The 22297-nt window shown below is 44.7% G+C and overlaps 1 protein-coding gene across 1 annotated transcript; it reads right to left on the reverse strand.

Moving 5' to 3' along the window:
- Positions 1–7106: 7106 nt before the first annotated feature.
- MCL1 (MCL1 apoptosis regulator, BCL2 family member) lies at positions 7107–20522 on the reverse strand. Its single transcript, XM_078669858.1, has 3 exons — positions 20063–20522; positions 10912–11159; positions 7107–9315 (listed from the first exon to the last, which is right to left on the reverse strand). The coding sequence occupies exons 1-3, from the start codon at positions 20424–20426 to the stop codon at positions 9199–9201; spliced, it is 729 nt and encodes a 242-aa protein (XP_078525984.1). The 5' UTR covers positions 20427–20522; the 3' UTR covers positions 7107–9198.
- Positions 20523–22297: the final 1775 nt, after the last annotated feature.

Consider the following 22297-nt stretch of genomic DNA (forward strand, 5'->3'; position numbering starts at 1 on the left):
GTCAAAGAGGATCTCCTACAAGTCAAAAAAGATCTCCACGCAATCAAAGACCTTCTCTTCTCACAGCCCAGTCTACCTCCCACCATCCCACTACCATACAAACGACGCACCCTCCCTACATACCCTCGCCTCCAACGACCCCCGCGCTGGCCGACTATCCCCGTTCGCAACAACTCCCACCGCCCCCGTCGTGCCCTCATCTCACTGTCGGACCGCGACCTATGCTCCCTCCTACGCTCTTATGGCCCAGGTCCGGTAAAACATATCCAACACACACATCCCCATACCCACAATTCTCACAAATCCTGAGGCTCCCAACCCTTAGCAACAGAGGTTCCGTCCCTAACAACCTCAGAAAAGTCCCCCTCACACTAGAAGGCTCGACCACCCTTCTCACTCCCAAACTCAAATGCATCCTACTCAACTGCAGATCGGCCCAGAGACACTCCTCCGACATCGCTGATCTCGTCTCAGCAATGGACCTGGACCTAGCCATTCTGACTGAAACGTGGCTTACTGAAGCCTCCACCCCGATTATGGACATACTAGTCCCCCCCCAATTATCACATCATTAGACTGGACAGGCCTCGCAAGACAGGCGGGGGTATTGCATGCATTTTTAGGAGCAACCTCTCCGTTACTAAAGCCACCTCCCTCCCCCTCCCTTACTTCCTGTGAACTCCTCTGCCTCGACATCACCAGCGAGGGCAAACAAGTTTGTGCTTTACATCTCATCTATCACCCGCCTGGTGACAACCTCATATTCACCCAACAACTCATGGACACGATCACATCCAATGCCGGTCGGCAGACCACCGAAGTCTACCTGGGTGACTTCAATCTCCACTGGAACGATCAGAAAGACACAGTGGTGAATAGTCTCAAAACTTTCCTTAATGCGCTTGACCTCACCCAAATATGCGATAGACCAACACACGACTAAGGCTCGATACTCTATCTCATCATCGCCAAAGAGGACTCTACCCAACTGGAGGCGATCCAACCCTGCGACTGGTCAGATCACCACATTATCTCCTTTATCAACGAAAAAGTTAAACCTAACCCGGCTCAACCAACCAAATCCAAAACCTGGAAAAGGGACATGAAGAATCTTAACCCCACTACCCTGCCTCCCCACATCGGCAATCTCCTCCTTCCCCCTTCAGGTGCCTCGGATGTTCATTCACTGACAGACCACTACCTTGACTCTATGAATACAATAGTCAATGAAGTCGCCCCATTGCAACTGAAGAGAGTCTCCACCAAATCTTCTAAACCCTGGTATGACGGCAGACTCAATGACGACAGGCATACTATGCGAATGGCTGAGCGTACATGGAGATCTGACCCTTCATCACTGCATCTCAAAACGCTTAAGAACAAGAGAAATGCCTACTTCAGGAAAATAAAGCGCACAAAGTCGGACTACTTTAGCCGCCAGTTAGACCAAGCAAAAAAACAGGCCAAGAAAGCTGTTCGAACTAATCAAGACTCAAACAAAGACACAACCCTTACAATCAAACAGCACAACAAGCGACACCCCACACTGTGAAGCCTTCTCTGCTTTCTTTAAGATAAAGACTGACAACATAAGAAATGACCTCATCATGGATGTAAGCCGATTCCCCAACCACACCAGAATGTCTAACACCCAACCTAAAAACAAGGCATCATGGCTGTACTTCGACACCTACTCGGAGGAAGCAACACACAAACTGCTCTGCACCTTGAAGCCCTCTAATCACCTCAGACCCCCTACCGGCTAATGCTGTAAAAGACTTCATCCCCTTGCTCCTCCCTCTTTGGACCAAAATCATCAACAGCTCCCTTCAACAAGGTCTCATTCCAGACTCCCTCAAGGTGGGGCAAGTCACGCCTATACTCAAGAAACCTACAGCTGACCCGTCTGACCTAAACAATTACCGTCCCATCACCAATATCCCCACCCTTGCCAAACTGCTGGAGAAATGTGTCCAACTCCAACTAACAAAACACATTGACCAATTTGACCTCCTCAACCCTCATCAATCAGGCTTCTGAGCGAAACATAGCACGGAAACAGCTATGACACACATAATTGATGACGCCCTCCAAATCCTTGATCGCAATGAGTCTTGCCTCCTCATCCTTCTTGACCTCTCTTCAGCATTTGACACGGTCAAACATGAGAACTTACTGGAGCTGCTAAGCACCAGAATGGGTCTATCGGGAACTGTTCTCAAATGGTTTTCGTCCTTCCTTCATAACCGGTCTCAGAAGTTCAAGATCGACAATGTGCTATCAACACCTGTGCCTGCAGATCTAGGTGTTCCACAAGGATCCTCCCTCTCCCCCACACTGTTCAACCTCGTCATGGAACCGCTCGCCACCTTGCTCCAAGCATCCAATGTTCAATTCCATATGTACGCCGACGACACAACTTTACTTAAGGCTACAATCCCCGGAAGATCAAACTTCTGAATTCTACACTTATTAACACTCAATCTTGGCTGGCCGATAATCACCTCAAACTAAATGCTCTGAAAACTGAGTTCCTACTCATCTCACCCCCGGCGAAAATTACCACCACCCAAACCTGGCTCAATAACCTAACAGCACTCAATGTCCAACCTACCATCGTGGACTCTGCGAAATCCCTAGGCATCACACTCGACGCCAAGCTCAACATGCAGCAGCACGTTAACAAAGCCACAAAAGGAGCTAATTTCCAAATCAACACACTGAGGAAAATTAAACCCTTCCTCCCTGCCGAAGACTTCCAAACTGCTATACAAGCTTTAGTCATCCCTCGCATAGACTACGGAATTGCGGCCCTCAGCAGACTCCCGCTATCCACAACAGCACCCCTAAGAGCCTCCTTAAACGCTGCCGCGAGACTCATTACTGGCTCAAGAAAACATTTGCATATATCCCCAGACTTAAAGTCCCTAAAATGGCTGCATTTTGAAGCCAGAATACAGCTAAAAATTGCAGTTATGACACACTCGGCCGTGCACCACAATGCACCCAACTACCGGGCTCAAAAGTTGTCTATATCAGGAGGTTCGAGATCGAATAGAAGTACAAAAAATCTACTCTTGAAACCTCGTAGATTCCGGAAAGAAAAAACATACAAGCGCTCCTTCTCAGGAATGGCACCCAGGATCTGGAATGCGCTCCCTCCTGAAACCAGGCTTATCTCCTCCACTGCACTCTTCAAGAAAGAGGTGAAAACCATCCTTCTGGCCAAGATCTCCTGAACTTTACAGGTGCTGGATCAGAGACTCTGCATCGCTTTGTACCACTGATCACCTTGTCCATGGCACTATACTCCTACTTGATGGTGACACTACTACGCTACTCTTACTACCGACCAATATATGACACTTTGGATTATTGAATCACCCTCCCGATGCCCCCACCCAGTGTTCTCTCTATCCTAAGAAATTGATATAAGCCATCCACACATCCAAGGTTTACCTGAACCCTTCTGTAGTGGGATCAATGACTTGTGCCGTCTTATATAACTTGTTTACCTGATTGTATATTGCTATGTTTTCTGTACGTTATTGTTATCCTATTATGTTAGTGACTATTATACTGCTCCCATTATCTCTGTCCATTCCTGCTGCCCCTAACCCTGGCTATGTGAAGCGCTCTGATATCTGTAAGGATCTTGTTCGCGCTATATAAAACTTTGAATAAATAAATAAACTTCAAGATATGCTAAAATCACAGTCCCAAATCACATATCTGCCAACTGACCAATTACATAAGTTGGCTGTCAGCAGGACTTTCTGCTGTGCCTGAACTAAAGCCTGCATGGAACGTATCTATAGAAGCACTATTTGCCAATTGTTCTAGAACCACAATTTGCACTACTTAGGAAGAATTATATTCTTACAGAATGCTTTCCAAGTATAGGCTTCACCAAAGCAGATTTCCATGCAGCAGGAAGTAGTGGTTTATCTGCTGATTAGGTACATCATTCCATCACTTCTAAGTGAAATACTTCACTGTCACAATATGCGGTAGATCCAGGGTCACGAGGGGAACCAGACAAATTGGTTTTTAGAGTTGTGCCTTGCCAGCTATAATCTTTCAAAAGCACACTAGGAGGTTGATGCGCAACTGATGTCAATCCTTGGAGCGGACTGTGGTGCTAAGCGATACCTTTCTGCTTCATATCGGTTCCAATCTTTTTCTCAAAGAAACAGTAAATATCTTGGATAGAGGCCGAGCAGAAAGACGAACAGTGGGAACTAGTTGCTCTGCTATGAGGTGAAAATCTCTTGGCAAGATGGGGTGAGTGCGACTCACTGAGAAATATTGTGACCCTGCTTCCTGATCCTTCACTCATAGTAGCTGGGCGAGCTAGTCGTATCTGGTTGCAGAGATTCGAGGTCATTGTTCCTGTTAATTTGATGTTCATCAGAGTGGTGGTACTTCGGGTTTGGAGTAGAGTTGTGCAAGCTGGGTGTTTGGTTCAGATTTCTTCCAAGCTGAATGTTGAGTTGGTCTGGCCTGGCCTTGTTAAGGAAGGGGAGGATTGTTGTAGACTGGTGTGATGTGTGCATAAAGCAGGTTCAGAATCCTTGTGCAGCAGTATGTTTCACTCAAGAAAGTGTTCCTCCAGAGGAGAACCTCCACAGAATGCTGAGCTCACCGGACCTAGAGCTCCTGGTGGGGGAAGGTTCTTTGGATCATACTTCTATGACATCATTAACCTGGAGAATAAAGTTTTATATTGTAACGGTATTTAATGTAAGCATTCATACCACCCAAACAATGCACTAAAGTGCATTTGCAACAGACAGGTAGACCACTACTCCACGGGAGCAGTGTTTGGAAACGCATGCAGCCTATATAGGTAGTGCTCAAACGTGCATCACAAGAGATTTGCACTCTTATCGTGCTCGGTCACTGTCCTTTGCACGAATCTGAAGTGAAAATAAGCCAAGAACAGCATGCTTAAGACAGGGACTTTACAGCTAAACAGTGTGGTAGTGTATTATGCTCTCCTTGGGAACAGATTTAGGTCTCGGCTAGACAGTGTATGTGATGTCTCAAAGATTGTTTTATTCAATATATTGGCTTTAGCCTGCCAATGGCTTCCCATTTGCTGGCACCATCATGCTCTCATTCTTTCTCCACATTTGTCCATGGAATGCATGCATCATGCCTCTTCCTGTGTTTAGCCAACCCTGATAGCATGGACCACTTACTATCCATCCACTGCTCATTTTAGGACCGGTTTTAGGAACTAAAAGTGTATTTGTTTAAAAGCATTTCACACAAGCGCTGTGTAAACAGGCCTGTAAATCTGGTTTCGGTATTTCTCTCATCACCTTTGCTCTGCATTCTAAGACCGAGGTCAAATGTCAGAAGCTGTTTGGGGGGGGTGGGCGGACTTCAAAGTGAAAGGATTTTTTTAAAATGAACGTACCAGTGTTGCTTGCCCATCCCCAACCCCCTCCCCCTTCGCTGCCTGACCAGTCCGGTCACCCTCTCCTTTATCGCTGCTTGTCAACGCCGTATGCCTCTTGTCGCCAGTCCTAATCATGCAGAATTCTACAATGGTCGCTATATGTGCATCAGAAGCAGGGTTGAAATGTTGAATATTCGGCCAGTCAGGCTTCAGTTTCCAGGGGCAAAGGAGGCTCCAGTATGTGCCTCAAAGTACTGCATTTCAGTCCCTGGCGTCTATACAGCCCAGCTCCGCTCATCCAGTTGCTTCTTGTATCACTTCTTCCCGACACCTTGATTTATTTCTGCTCTGGTGTCAAAATTCAGGTAATTATCTTTTTTCCTCTTTTGCGATAATCTATGGAGTCAGTTAAACATTTCACTTGATGACTTGGAAGTTACATGAACTATAATATATTTGTACACCATCCCTTTTTAGGAGCAGGCAGGTTTTATATGACAAAGTCACTTCTGTACCATACCAAAAACTAACTTACACACAAAGTGTGTGCTCTTGGCTAAAAGACATTAGAATTGACAATGCCAATTGCTCTCGCATCGCTGAAACCTAGTGGCATTGCCAGTGCTTGTTACTTGTGTGAGCAAGTAAGAGAAAACACATTTTAAGGAACCACAAAGGTGAATCTATCGTTTTACTTTTCTAGAGTATTTTTTACGATTATACAGAGGCACTACACCCGGACTAATATTTGTATTCTGGAGTAACACTGAGGACTCAGCAGTGTAGCCACCGAGGGGGGACGTGCAACACTTGTTACAACCACCATCACCAGTATTATTTCACTCCTCGATCAGAATGGTCAAGTGCCACTTTAATAGATGCACATCCACATTTGCCGCAGTAGCTCACTACGGAGCTAACTGCATTTGTATCACAGACGAGACATGATGCATATTAAGCGAGTTTAGTACCTGGTCTACACACCGTCTAGTCATCCAGTACCAGAATTTTGATGGGGTAACGTGAACGTTAAATTGAGTGGATTTTTAGCCCCCTCGGGTGGATGCAGGTCAGCTGTGGAACACTGCAGTTTCGTTTTAATGTCCATGTATTTTCGAATAAGACGCAGAGACAATTCAGTACAGCAGAAAGTTCAAACTACAGTACGTGTAGTGAGACGAACAGTGCTGGCTCTACAGGTGAAACCCTTGAGGTCGTGCCACAGAATGACGTTCTTGACTTTTTCAATCTTGGGACTAAATGTAAAATACAAACATGCGAAATGCAGGATAAAAAAAAATCTATTTCATTCTTTGCACCCACTGCATTCCAAAGAAATCTCACATTTATTCAGGGGTCATTAAATCACCTGATAATTACAGTTTAAGTACTACAGGCTGAAAACACCCCTTATTCCATGGCCCAGATCACAGATGGGGTGCAATGGGAAGCAGTCCGATTGGATTTCCAGAAGTGACTGATAGGAGTTGGTTACGAGCTGCAGATGAGGCGATTTATACCCAGGACAGGTGGTTGCATACCTAAGTTGTTGACCTATCTGCAAAACGATGGTAGAACTAACGGCCGTTCAGCAGAAAGCTCTTTAAAATAAGATTAAGGGTTAGAAAAACAAAGTCATACAAAATATTCCTAGTGAACACTGGTGACTTTCATTGAACATAGCAGTGGAGAGAAACCATTCACAGTGAAACAACAAATTGTTTATTGACAATGGGTGATCTCCCATCGGTAAGCACATTTGACAGTAGCACCATTTTTTGAGATCTCATTAAACTGACAAAGCAATTATAGTTGTTGAACAAATAAAAGGTGTAGCCCGTTTTGGGACAGCTAAACATTTACACAGAAAAATACGGACGAGGAACACCGCAATCTCAATACTAGATCGAAGCTAACATTAACTTCTCTAGATTCCACACACTTGCCCCAATCCCACACCATGTGGGTCACTCTCATAAGCTGATCCATAATTGTGGTAATTCGGTGATGCTTATATCCTTGCTCACGAGTGCCTAGCACATCTTGTGTCCATGTGTAACGTAAGTGTGTGATCTCGCACAAAAAAAGGCTTCTAGTGCTTTTACAACTAAAGAAATACCCTCTCACTGAAGGTTCATTTGGAGGCATCAAACAAGCTCCTGTTCCTTAACTTTAAAACACCCTAGAAGGTGAACTTTTTGACTACAATGAGAAGAGTGTTCGAGTCACTGGGCCACAAACATCAAGTAAAAATATAACAATACGTAAAACAAATTTTAGAGCGAGGCTAAATGTTCATGAAGTAGCTGATATAAGAAATGAAAAGAGAAGACTACTGCTAAACTCACATTTTCACAAACCTGCATTCCACTAAACATTGGTCGTGTGCTGAACAGTGAACTTCCTATTTAAAACAGACTCACCAGTTTCATTAGAGGAACTACCTAGCACTAACGAAGCCTCACTCTCAAGCATTAATAGTGTGAAGGGCACAACAGGTTTTACGCAGAATAAGTGTCCTCGCTCTAAACAATATGCCTTTTGAGGTTTATTATGAAAAAGAAATAGCTTATCTTTGAGTCAAGTATTTTATTGAACATCTGAAACAAACAAATGGAATGTTAAATTCTACTAACTGCTCATCCCAAAATTAAAATGTTTTAAGTGAAATAAAATAAAACCTAATGGGCTGTGAACCATTCTGGGTGTTTACAGAGTTTGCACTGATGAGTACCTAACTCAATGTGATTTAGTTGTGCTGTGACAGAGGATTACAATTTGCTCATTTCACACAGTTCACTAAAGGTTGCTTGTTGGTGGGCATCCAAGGGCGAAACAGGCAGTTCAAACATCTGGACAGACAAGAATTCTGAGGTACATTTTCGCCATTTAGGTTAACTACATCTGACAATATTCTGTGCAGATACATTTACTAAAAGGTTCTGTGGTAAAAAAAATTAACAGAAAAATAGACAAAAGTTAAATGTGAAATAGTTTCATATACCAAATATATTACTCATTTAGCAGTCTGAACTTAAAAACATCGCATCACACCACTTGTGGCAGAATATCCATGGTAGACAATCTCCTTGCAAAAGGGTTGATGGAGACAGATGTATGCAGCATTAGAACAGCCCCATCCAGGAATGCACTAGGCACTTCTCCCACATAACTTTGGGCAACTGAATTTTGAGGTGATCATCAAAACATGAATGGAAACTGGGGCGGCGAATTGCTTACATATACAAAGGAGGTGGTTATGTCAGCTTTATTCTCATTAATACAAAAATATATCTAATTTGTTTCCCCCAAAACACGACCGCAGAGCAAATAATGTTCCATACATACATATAACCAAACTTGCATTGTGAAATGCATGAAATGGCAGGACTTGCATCCTTCCCCTCCCAGACTCTCACGCAGGTAAACAGATGCCACGGGAAACCAAAGGATTCTTTGTAAAAATATATATTTATATAATATACAATGTACAAAGTCAATAATGAAAGACTCCTGTGATGGTGGAGTCAACTTTCATGAGCGGATATGCAATGTCTCTGTTGTCCCAGGAATAGAAGTCTGGTTCTTACTTTTTCTGCCCACTGGCTGCTCACGCGTGGCCAAAGAACATGGACTGACCTGTTCTCCACTTACTTGGCCTAACCTTTCTCTGCAGTACATGGGATGTACAGGCGTGGTCCTTGTGGCAATTGCAGCATTAATGTTAGAGCAGCAAATACTACCAACAGTTCGGAAAACCATCCGGGAGGGGAATTGTCCTTTAAGGTGCTTCATCTTATCATGTAAGCCAAGCTTGCTCCAACTCCGGCTACACCCGCCAACGTTATGAGAACATTTCTGATGCCTCCTTCTACATCTTCAACGTGAAAGAAGTCCACAAAACCATCCTAGAGAAGAGATCACACATTAATAACTAAATTATAACGTTGCACACCACCAGGTTACAATGAATGCCAACCCCCAAGACCAGCTCATTGCATTTCACTGTTAAGGAACCCAAGACAAACACATATAAAGTTCTGCAACAACTCCAGGCAAAGACCTGACAATGAATTGAGCATTTCTGGGGGAAATCCCTAAAACTATTATAGAGCCCTAGTTGTAACCCTCGCACCAAGGGACCGAAAATACATTAATCTCGTAACCTGGTTACAGTAAACAAACTGAGGACACAAAGAACACATCAAGGAGTCCTTCCCTCCACCCTCTCAAAGCAATGAACCGCCTGCTCTTGCCAAAATCCCCATTCTAAACCCATCTTTTCACCTGCTGTTTCAGTGGCAGGGTATGCTCAGACGCGAGTCCCTTGCTCACTTTGCCACTGGATTCAAGCAAGCCGGGCTGAAGACGGCTGTAATGCCAGAAACCGGTCCTCTGAAGCTTGTTTCCGGTCCAGGGAAGGCATGGCTTGGCAGTTCGGGCTGGACTGTTCCCATGAGGCACAGGGTCAGACTGATTTGCATATGGCCATGTCTGAACTGGGGTGGCAGAGTGGGCTAAAGAACGGTGATAGATTAAACCCAGATCCTTTGACTGGGTGTGAGTGTTTGATTGGTTCAGATGCTCTGTCCATCACCACTTCCTTTTGTACCGCTTTGGCCGCCACAAGTGTGGCAGGGTATGCTCAGACATGAGTCCCTTGCTCACTTTGCCACTGGATTCAAGCAAGCCGGGTTGAAGGCGGCTGTAATGCCAGAATCCGGTCCTCGGAAGCTTGTTTCCGGTTCAGGGGAGGCATGGCTTGGCAGTTCAGGCTGGACTGTTCCCATGAGGCACAGGGTCAGACTGATTTGCATATGGCCATGTCTGAACTGGGGTGGCAGAGTGGGCTAAAGAACGGTGATGGATTAAACCAAGATCCTTTGACCGGGTGTGAGTGTTTGATTGGTTCAGATGCTCCGTCCATCACCACCCCCTTTTGTACCGTTTCAGTGGCCTCAGCATTCCAATAACAATCTCTCAAACTTACAGGAGTTTAAAATACCCCTTTTCTCCGAGAAGTAACCTCTCAGTGTGAGCAATGTGTGCAAGCATGTGTGCAAGCATGTGTGCTTGTTTTTGTTCAAAGAACAATTTAGACATTTGTTGCATAAAAAACATCAAGGAACGGACATTTAACCACTAAAAAATACCCCCTGTTCGTGCCATCTCTAGAGGTTTAAGTTCCCTAGGAAGATATGCTAGGTTTTGGAGGCATTGCGTTATGTTAGAACTTAGTATTGTTGCATCCAGCGACATGGTGCCTGCCTAGTACTGTAGAGGTCCAGGACAGCATCAGGCAGGCACATGTGATAAACCACTGGATGAGTTATGTAGAAAGCTCTGATGCAAGTGAAACAGCAGCTATACTCCTCATCAAAACCTCCAGCAACCCATCACTCCAGAACTTTGAAGGAAATAAAAGATCAGCACCTAGGACCCAGATTCCTGCAAACACAAATGTGACCGTATATATTCAACACTGAACAAGTGAATAAACTCACCCATTCATTCTGTGCAACTATCCAGTCTCGTTTACTGGTCATTAGGAAGTTGGTGAAATTCTCTGCCAAGGTATCAATACTGTTCTCCAGATGTATGTTTTTCAGGTGCTTTGCGATATGTGCACCAAAGCTAATAAGTGCAACAATTCTCCCCCAGTTTGTCACGCCATCTTCAAACATATGAGACGAAACTGACATCACAGGTTTGAGATCTTCTGGTTTTTTTATGTCGAGTTTCCTCAGCATCCCTGTAGAGAAACAAAGAGGGCATCAACAAATATGTTCCAAGTCTTACAAAGACTAAAAGTGGCACAAGTGCCACGGACAAACTATAAACTGCTTAAAAGGTTAAAGACATTCATAGATTTCTTTTCAAGGTTTTATATAGTGCAAACAAGACCTTTGCAGGTACCCGAGAGCTTTACACATGTTAAAGAACAGACATATACAATCAATATACCAGTACAGAAGTACATAATATGGCATATCCCCGAAGAGGGCAGGATCGCGTCCATGATAGGACAGATGTCAAAACAGTAATATAACAAGCGTGCCGTAATCATGAGCGAAGATGACGAGTCCAGGTAAGCTCAGCCAGAAGAGTTCCAAGGAACCTGGGCAGAAATGTGTTCATGAGTAGTAGTTTAACTTCCTTCTTGAAAGATGCAGTTGAGGGATTCAGTCTTAGTTCGGGGGGGGGGGGGGGGGAGTTCCAAATTCCCAGGACAATTCCAGAGAAGGCTCTCTTGTAGGTTTCCTTTTTGGAGAATCTGAGGTGTCACCAACCCACAGAGTTTAAGCTTCTGAGCAAGAGAACATTGGGTGTTGTAGTGTAGGGTTTTGTGGGTCATGCATGCAATCAATTTTTAGCTGAATTCTTGCCCGTTGAGTGATTTCAAATCAGGGGTGATTTGGTTGTTTATTGTCGATCCAGTGATGAGCCGTGACGCAGAGTTGAGGAGGACCTAGAGGGAGTCGTCCTGGAATTGGGCAAGCTGCCTAAGGTTCCGCTTTCATAATCTAGCCTGGGAATCACTAGGACAGATGGCAGAATTGAGGTCCTTGGGGGGGCAGGAAGGGTTTTAATTTTCTTAAAATGTTCACTTTGAGAGTCGCTCCTTTGGTGGCAACACTAATGTGGTTCTGCATGTTAAGCTTCTTGTTGAGAATAATTCCTAGTGATCTCGCGGAATCAATGACCTGAGACAGGCAGTTGAAGGCCGTTAGCTGCTTCATCCATTTGTTAATGATTTGTGACGGGGGGGCGATTAGGAGGAATTCAGTTGAGTGAGTTTACTTTGAGGCAGTTGCAGGTTAACCAGTTTTGGGTTTTTTGTAGGGTTATGCTGAGTGTTTTGATGTCTTCAGGGGAGGAGACTCAAGCAATAAATACATTACCAACATGTGTACTGCCGCCCCCTCCACGAGTGTCTACATTTCAATAACTATTTGAAATCCCCATGTCTGATGCCATAAGGCATCAGGTATAAGGCACCAGGGTTGTCTTCTGAGGCATTATGCGGGTGCATCAAGCTTGCAGCAGAGACCAGTTTTTACCAGTCTTGAACAATCTTTGGCATCTCAGCCGAAAGCGGGTTGTAAGCACTAGATTAGAACTTGCTCCATTTGCAACTCAGTCCACTATAAGGAAAACAAGGGTATATTTCTCACCCATTACGGATTCAAAGGGCAATTGTCGGGCATTAAACAAGAGCTTTTGGTCTTCAAGACAACAGATCAGAGCTCTCTGAACCACCACCCATGAAAGCCAAAAGGAAGCGCGCCACCATTATAACAAACCATCAACCCAATGCAGATAACATTGAAAAATACAACAAAAAGAACTGGGTACTCCAAATGATAAGATGAAAACCTGTTCTAAAGGCTTGGGGTAATCTTGTTTTAGAGATTGGGTACTAACATTTGGAAATCCATCTCTTTCCCCTAAGACAAACTTCACATGAACAAAATGTGAACATTTAGACTGAGGATCAGATGTGGTATGAGACATTACTCCTAAGTGTGAGTAGCACAGAAGGCAGAGCAGACAGCAGCAGTCTCGATCTAAGGAGAGGGTAAGGGCAGAGGGAGATATTTAAGATTAAAACAAATGCCCAGACAACAGTCTAGGGACACTATCTGTATTTGTGGAGGTTATGAAGGTATGCATGGCTGTCTCAAACTTGTGGAGATAAAGGGTTTAGTGAAAACACTTGCTGTGTTTTACATACAGGTTAAAAAGCCGTTCCTGCCTAGTCAGCTTACAAGATACAGGAATCCACAAACTGAGTCTTTAACAAAGGCTCCTTTTAATGTAAATTGAGGTTTAATTACCCAAGTGCCTGATTTGTTACAGAAAGGGTTATTAGCAGGAAATAGGGCTTATAAATAAAAACCACCAACATCCTGGCGATCATACTCCTGATGGGGGAGCTGAAGCGCACCGCACCAGTTTGGAATGTCTCATAAGTCTCATGTGATTGAAGCAACAGTGTCAATAGTCCCCTTTTTCTATGGAACCCAAGAGGACAAGCTCAAGATTAGATATAGAAGGATGATTTTACCTAAAGACACTCAGAAAATCTAGTAGCTTTGCTAAAAAAAACTTTAAAAAACACCAATCGAAATTTGGAGTGGCCGAATGTGGAATTCTCACCCATTAGGAGTCACATTTCTAGAGCAATATGAACACAGGGTGGTGCTACAAGGAAAACAGTATATACATGGTGCTGTATGGCCTGAAGAAACCATTAGATCAAAACACTACCAAAAATGTACCCCTAAATTATAATGAGTATTAAAGTTCACCCTCTTTAAAAGGCCATAAAATCTTGCCAATATGGAAAACACGAAATACCATGAGGTTCCAGCCACATTTAAAGCATAAACTCCAGCTTCAAAAGACATGGTAAGGATGAAACTGGGATCACCTTTAATGTCCAATCCTTGTTTGCACTACAGGTCAGTCACTGGCTGAAGGATCAACAAGCAATGGTTTGCTTCGAAAAATTAGTTTTACACTAAACTAATCACAGAAGCGCACACATTAATCCTGGCATGGATAAATGTTTGTGGCATTATCTATGCAAGGTGAACAAAAACTCGACAGATACGAGAGACTGCAAAACTAAGTAGTCTGTACAACCTTATCAAAAGGTGACCATATCAAAGTAGAACTAGACAGCCCTCTGTTAAGATCCCTTTGAATAGGTCCTGTACCCTCTCCACAAGGCCTATTGGGGTAAAGACTAGCTCTCCGACAATGTACCAAGCAGAAATATTCACTCACCAACAGCCCACTGCATCCCCCTTAAACTTTCAAACAGCTGCAATATGGGGTAGGCTTATTGGGAGTTGAAGAGCGTAGACTAATACGCTGAACCCAAACATGAAGACCAAATAAATCACCAGGTTTCTGGTCCCACTCAAGAGCAAGAACACTTCTTTATAACGTCCTATTACATTTCTGTGACCACAACATTCGCTCACCTGGCGTCATAGTAAAGTAAGAACGCAAAAAGACTAGTCCTCAAGGAAACTTGCAAAGTCAGGAAATATTAAAAGTGTTCACCCTTCCAGAAACATGCCAGGTGATGTGAAACAATGATTTGGTCTAAAAAAACTTTCAGCCACGTAAGCGATTCTATGAAGTCTGAACAAAGCAAACCAAGAACACAGCAAGGTTCAACATTGTCTATTTCTGTTTTTCAGAACGTTAATATGGTAGACCACAACCAGCTACTAACAAATTAATGACAATGGAGGTGCCAGCTCTCAGTCAATTAGCCGACACCATGCTACGCATCATGCACCTGAACTATTCAGAGCATATTATCCTGGGAGATGTCAACCATGAGGAGATTCTTTCAAAAAAAGAAACGATTAGTTGGTGTGTGAGCTTCTCGCAGAACAAAAGAGAACATTACTTATATTAACCACTTGGATGCTAAGGGGTGTGCGAGTAGGTCCATTGACTTTCCATTGAAATCAATGGAAACTCCATGACGAGTTACCCTTGTCATTAGCACTGAAGGGGTTAATGAACAAGGAGATCCTAATCATGAAGCATTACATGCTCCGACAGGGACCGCACCAGGGACACTGATCCATAGTAAGGTTCTGACACCATGAATGAACAGCAGGAACACAAGAAGCAGTTCATATTTAAGGTAGCTCCAAGCTGAAGGGAGCTGTGGAGACCATGAGGAACTCCAAGAAAAGACAACAATAATTAGCAAAGGAGATCGAGCATGTGGTTGAGGAAGGGTCATTCCCTCCAGGGACTGACATGGCCACCATCGTGGTCATCCCAAAGACCCATCCACCCTCCCTCTTTTGCGCAGATTACCGTCCAATTTCCCCTATCAACACTGAAATGAAACTCTTCGCCACAGTCCTGGCCCAACGTCTTTGCCCCTTGTTACACGAGTTGATCCACCCCGACCAGTGCGGCTTCATGCCTGCACGTGGCACTCACCACTGTATTAGACTCCTCCATTTGGGCTTAAGCCCATCGCCAAGGGTTCACTCCATACTTGGCCTTGCTTCTAATAGATTTTGAGAAGGCATTAGATACCGTAGACTGGTCCTACTTGGGGGATGTTCTGATCTCAATATGCTTCGGCCCCGGGTTTCGGAGTCTCATCCGGGTCTTATACTCGAACCCTAAGGCGAGGGTCCTGATTAATGGCGTCCTCTCTGAAGCGTTCCCCATCTGCAGAGGCACCCGTCAGGGCTGCCCTCTCACCACAATTATTCATTCTGGCGATGCAGCCGTTTGCATGTCTCATACGATTTGATCCTCAGATTCAAGGTTCTCAAAAGACAGACTAGATCGCTTTGTATGCAGACGACGTCCTTTTCCTGGCAGATCCGGAGCATTCCGGTCCACGCTGTCTGGAGGTGCTACGGTCCTACGAGGACGTCTCCGGCCTGCAACTCAACCATAGGGAATCCACTTTGGTTCCCCCCTCACAATCCTGCTTTGACTGGCAGTCTGTAATCCCCCTGCGGAGACAATCGTTTAAATATTTGGGGATTTGGATAACCCTGCTCACCAAATTGGAATGGGCTCTCAACCTCACTCCCCTGGTTACAAAAGCTGAATCCGATCTTAAACGCTGGCAGTCCCGCTCGGTAGAGGGTCACTTTTTAAAACTATCCTTACCCTTTTTTTTATATATTCTACAGAATATTACTTTCCAACTTCCAGGTAGTTGGTTTTGTGAGTTTGATGAGGTTATTACAAAGTTTTGTGGGGGGAACGGCAGACCACGTATGTCCCTGGCCTGTAGTTTGATACCTCCCTATGATGGAGGTATGGGAATGGCCAAACTCCACCTTTATTATCTCACTACCCGACTCACTGTCATTCACGACTGGTTCGCTGGGGGCTAGTCTGATCCGGCCTACCGAGTTGAACGCGAGGTCATGGATTTCCCTCAGTTGCAGGCCTACCTATTCGGCCACCCTATCCCACTGACTATTCCTCCCATCACCAGGGCGGTCTTGGCGTGGCGCTCAGCCCTGCGATATACTCAATGGGACAAGAAACATACCCCCATGTGGCATGGGACCTGGCTACTGGAGATATCGGCCCTCGAGGGGTTTCGCCAGTGGGACCAAACCGGAATCACTTCTTGGGGACGTCTGGGTTGGGTACCACATCCGAGCCTTCGCGGATCTGCAAAAACACCACTCCCTCTACTCGACACAGCTTTATAAATACCTGCAACTTCGTCATGCCCTCCTTGCACAGGTCTCCCCTGGTACCCCACTTCCCGAGTTCAGCCCGCATGAGGCGCAGGTCATGATGGGAAATTTGGGAAAGGGGGAATCTCCTGGATATATCGTTTACTGGCGAATAATGGTCCAGCTACCCTAGACGTGCTGCGAACATGTTGAGAGGAGTAGGTGGGCCCCCTAGAGGAAGCAGACTGGCGCGATGCCCTCATGGCTCTCAAAACTCTAACTTCCTTCTCCAGATTGCGCCTTACCAAACTCCATTATCTCCACACAGCATATCTGACCCCGGTACGCCTACATAGGGCAGGTTTGCGTCCCCTACCGGAATGTACCTGATGTGGCCATGCTCTAGCCGATTTCTTTCATATGGTTTGGCAATGTCCCGGTCTCACCTCCTTTTGGGTAGGTATAGAATATAAACTTCCACAAACACTGGGTTGGCAGGTTCCCCATGATCCCCTGTGCCGCTTCCTGTTTTTTTTTGATGGACTGGAAGGCTCTCGGGCAGATAAATGCTTTTTGGGTACAGCTGTGGAGGTTGCTTTTTGGGTACGGCTGTGGAGGTTGCTAAACGGGACATTGCCGCTGCCTGGTCCCAATCTAAACCTCTCACTGTGCATAAATGGCGCAGAGGGGTGGATTGGTGTGCGGCCCAGAAGGAACCCCTTTTTGAGGCCAGGGGATGCCCTGAAAAGTTTAGGATATGGGGCAAGTGGTTAAATCTGTTGTCTTAAAATGTGTTTGCTTTTCCTTCCTACGATTGTTTTTTTCCCTTTGCAGATATGTCTCAGGACAATTTTCTTGGTCTGTGACTCCTAATGTCCGATGGTGATGATGTCATTATGCTGTGTACTTTATGGCTGCCTTTCTTTTGTTCTTGGTATTGGAAATGTCAATAAAGTTGATTATCCCCAAAAAATGTAGCAAAGAGATCCAAACTCTCCAAGGAGCAATCACAAGGCACTGCAAAAATAACCCTGTGAAACATGGAGACTCCAAGCTTCAGTCATCACCTCACACACAGGAAACTACAGGAACCAAAGGCTAATGAGTGCCACAGGCCAACACAGAGAAGGACAATGATTAGAATCACTCTAAAACTCAACATCTTTCACTATGGCAATGTGAGGTGTAGCGTCGTTAAAGGAGCGTGGTAAGTTCAACAATTACAAAGTGTCTGACGTCCTAATAAACTCTGAGCTCCAGACACTAAATTCAGCTGCCGTTTTCGAATCCTCCCGTCTGAAACAGATTAAGCCACTATCATGGATCCAAAGGACAGAAAACTTAACCAAGAAACATGGTTAGGTAGCTTTATACAACACAGACCTTGTAAAACTACACAGAGAAAGCTCGAAACCTTCAGGCTACTTATACCCTGAGCTGCACAAATGTGCGCATTAAGGGAGCTTCAATCTTCATAATACACCCGAAGCCCAGGGCGCAATGTCCAGTGAGACCATGCAACTCTCAGGCTCTTTACAACCAGAAAAAGTTCTCAGTGACCAACAGACTAGACGGACGCCAACCGTAAGAGAGCTTCAATAGAGCAATGAGCAGAAGCCACCAGGCCCAAGGGAGATTCAGCCTACACAACACAGCTCTAGCAACAAAGGCTATGTCGCGCAGTGACCAGAGAGGATATACAAAGAACACAAACTGAAAACACACCCGATCTGTCGATCGCCATCTGGCGCTAAATTAAGCAACGACTAGTGGCATCAGAAAACACAATAAAGCGGATAACTCCCACATCAATAAAGGATCACACACCAGAATGAACCCAGAACACCCCGAATGAGCTTCTAATACAAGTACAGACCAAGAACAGAACTACGGACTGAGCGACTAGGGCAGTAAAGAATTATTAATGGCCGGAAATACGGGGCTCGGCTATTTATAGCAGGCCGGATTCTCTGGAACGATAAATATTGAATGAGGAAGTGTCGAGATGGAAACTGGAGGGCCGCTGGGAGGAGGGGAGAACCAGAGCTGATGTAGCCAAATGGCTTCCCACAGGTCTGCTGATGATCCCGTGGGCCTGGTGAGGAGGTGAATAGCCTTGTGCTGAATTAACTCGTAGCTGCCATACTGGTCCAGAGATGAGCTAGCTTCCCAGTGATCACCGACAGGCACAGTAAGAAAGAAAGCAGGAGGACCCCAAACTCCTCACCAACAGACACAATAAATGAGGTAGCTCGTTATGGAAGGAGGCAGATCGCCACAGTGACTGTTGACAGACATTTTGGAAGGAGGCACCTCCTCACTGTGACTGCTGACAGGCACATTAAGGAGGCAGCTCCTCGCTGTGATCACCGACATACATTTAGGATGGAGGCACAAAAGCTGCGCACTAAATGGGCAAGGAGACATTTAGTCTTGGGTGGAGGCTTTACAGTCAAAGCCCTAAAGCAGAAATAAGGTAACAATATATAATTACCAAAGAAAAAAAACACGTCACAGGTACGAGGCAGCAGAATACAATTTAATAGACGAATACAGGCTAGCAGTAGTTCTACAGTCGACAGCCCAAATACATACCAAGTTCACACTATGGATAGGCAATATTGCTATAAAATAATAATACACTGTTAACTACACCGAACGTGGACTTCGTTAAGTAACTGCATAAAGGACCATTTGTGTGTAGCAAGATGACAACTTCTATACAACTCCTCGGGAACCACTTTATTTACAGGAGGGAAGGGGACAAACCATCCATTAGGTGAATCATACTCTACCCAGTGAGGGTGCAGAAAATACAAGCTCAGGACCCAAACATGCTTAGGGAGGTGACAATTTACTGCAAGCTCTTAAAAATCACTCCTACCAATATGGCTTTGACAGAAGCTGGAAGGCCAGCAATTAAAGAATCTCGTGAGAGCGCAAATAAATCGAAAACATGTAGGAACAGCGGTAAATGGAATTCTGAGGCCACATATGCCGGGGGTGGTGCTTGAGGGGACAGGCTCAGTTAGCAATAAACAATATATTACGAACATCAATGTGGGCAGCTACCAGAAATAAACACATTTATTTAGCTTTGTGCAGGCCATCTGTTACCAGATGGACCCGAAGGGCTCAGTGCAGACCATAGGGGGCGTGTACTTCGCTTCTTGTCAAAATTGTATGCAGCTCCTCATTGCCCCACTAGAGACACAAGCCTGGCGCATACAATATAACCAGAGCTATTCATGGGTAACAGCATCGAATAAGCTTGGTGATCTGACTTCCCTTTGAACAGCCCCACCTGCTTTTCATGCTACCGGCAAATAATGGAGACCTCTCGCTGGTTCAATACTTGTTCCTGGGTTCTTGCTATTTTCAATAAACCAACAATACGATTTGAACAGTAACATTTTAACCGGTCGGTGTAGCTTTTGTTCAAACCCTCCCCATTTCTCACCATCGAAGGCCATCTGGTGCTTGTCCATGACGGAACACCCGACCCTCCGCAGAGTGCTAAGGGCGGGGTCGGTGGCTCCCTTGGACTTCTTCCCCTCGGCGCACTCGTGGTAGTAGTCCCGGAGCAGCCCCAGGGTGCGGCGATAGAGTTTGTCCACGGTGGCAGTCGGGGAGGCTTCCGGTACCAGGAAGCGAGGAGACTCCGTAGTCGGGCTGCAGGGGCTGGAAGTGGAGTCCGAGCTGTAGCCGTCGCTACACCCGCTGTCCGCTTCCCCGAGCGGGGGGCGTGGCCCTCCGCAGCACACGTTCAGCTGCAGCACGGCGCTCCTCTTCGCTCCTCCAAGAAGGCAGCTGCGGTTCAACATGGCGGCGTCGGTTAGAGAGGCCTGACTAACTCGATTTCAGACTAGACTAACACAGACTGGCGTGGAGCTGAAGCTGGCGCAGTTTATATCACCTCGGTAATGCGTCATGGCGTTCTGCGTGCCTTACGTCTATCTACCCATAACCCCCCCGTGCATTCCCGGGCTCATTATTAAAAGGCACGTCCGGTTGGGGGCGGGCCAACGATGACTGATGGGTAACGACACCTTTGAAAGTACAAAGAGGGGCTGTTTCTCATTGGTACAGCGTAATTATGTTTAGAAAGTGGTCTCCCCTCGTGGAAAAATTATGACCGCCGTCGAACTCTGTACGACTCCCTAGAGTTGCCGCCTTTCCCGGAAAAAACACCGGACGTTTGTTTCCGTTTTTAAAAACGTGTACAAAAAAGTTATAAAATAAATGCAGACGAGTCTGTATAAAATGATGCAAAGGCCCGCACGTGTTACTTAACTATAATTTGATACAAACTCGTCTGTGTTTATTTTTAATATGGCTCTTCGATCTTTGTTTAATTACGAATAAGGAATCATTCACGCAGCTGTAAACATTGGATCTTCCTGCGTTTACATATGTACTGATAAGGAGAAAATACCAACTTTGGGTGATTTTCCTAATTTTCGTGAATTTTTTTTTAGTCATGCCGGTAAAAATCTGACAAGTGGCAGCCCTATGTTTTAAGTGATTATGCATGCCAATATTTTAAAACTATGAAAAGGGAGATTTGGAGGGAAAAAAAAGTGGGGAACTTTATTTTCCCCATTGAAGTACATTGAATCAAAGGCAATTTTAGGTGTGCCATTTCCAAAATAAAGGATGAGGACATGGGGAAACCCAATATACCCTTGAAGGCTTGGGCAGTTAAGTAAATGATAAGTAAAAGTGTGTACAAGGGATTTTGTTTGAGAAGTATAACTTTTAGTGTATTATACATAAAATGACTTAGTGGTTCAGTCCAATCAGATCCTGAGCCTTTGAAAAATCAATGCATACGTCAAAATGTAGGAAATCTAAACACGCAATGAATATAGAAACAGAAAAAGACGGGGATATATTTTTGAAAAAATACAAACATTTTTATATAAACCAAGTTCAAGAGGGTACAATCAAAGGAAATTAATCCAGGAATACATCATGAGAGAGGATGTACAAATTGTCCTGCAAATCATGAGTGTATACATCTATTCCAAAAATAATTAAAGAAGTAACATATCTGCAGATACAGGGTACAGTTAGTTAAATACAATAAATATTTGGGAAAGAGATGATGGAGTCGAAGTTTCGGTCTGTCGTGGCGTTTGTCCATCAGACCATCTTCAGGATGTTGAGTATTGCATACAACAAAGACCCTTTGTGGAAGTCCGGTAATAGAGTCGGACCCAGGTTGATTATAACATTTTTGACAGGAGTCAAATTAGCCCCATGATTTCAATGTCGGAACAGTCATTGGACTCAAGGTAGCTTGTACACAGGCGTCAGTCCTGTGAAAGCACTGACACCTGTGTAGAAGCTACCTTGAGTACATCAGGGAAAGAAATGATGTTTGATCTGCAGAGGCTCACTGTCCATTGACAGTGCCTTTAATGCTCGCTTTTTAAGCCAGGTCTATACCTCAGTACAAGTTTAAAGCTAGTTACCACTTATTTGCATTTAATCCCACTTTTCCTCTTGCCTAGTATTTTAAAATTCTGTCAAAATTATTCTTTCAGTCATTTCAATATACTTTATTAAATCTGGCTGAGCCTGGAAGGTCAGTGGACTAATGTATCCACTCCATAAATCTGTGTTTGACCTAATTGTTTGAGGTTCGAATTTTGGCAGAGCAATTTTGCATACCATTCTTCCAAGGTTGATA

The sequence above is a fragment of the Lissotriton helveticus genome, chromosome 12, assembly GCF_964261635.1.
Source record: "Lissotriton helveticus chromosome 12, aLisHel1.1, whole genome shotgun sequence".
Taxonomy (NCBI): domain Eukaryota; kingdom Metazoa; phylum Chordata; class Amphibia; order Caudata; family Salamandridae; genus Lissotriton; species Lissotriton helveticus.

Excerpts from the sequence above, each read along its gene's own strand:
- MCL1 (XM_078669858.1), bottom strand. The coding sequence starts at position 20,426 with ATGTTGAACCGCAGCTGCCTTCTTGGAGGAGCGAAGAGGAGCGCCGTG. Across the intron at positions 11,160-20,062 it reads GCACCAGATGGCCTTCGATG|GGATGCTGAGGAAACTCGAC; the intron begins GTGAGAAATGGG and ends GTTTCTCTACAG. Across the intron at positions 9,316-10,911 it reads TAGTTGCACAGAATGAATGG|GATGGTTTTGTGGACTTCTT; the intron begins GTGAGTTTATTC and ends TCTCTTCTCTAG.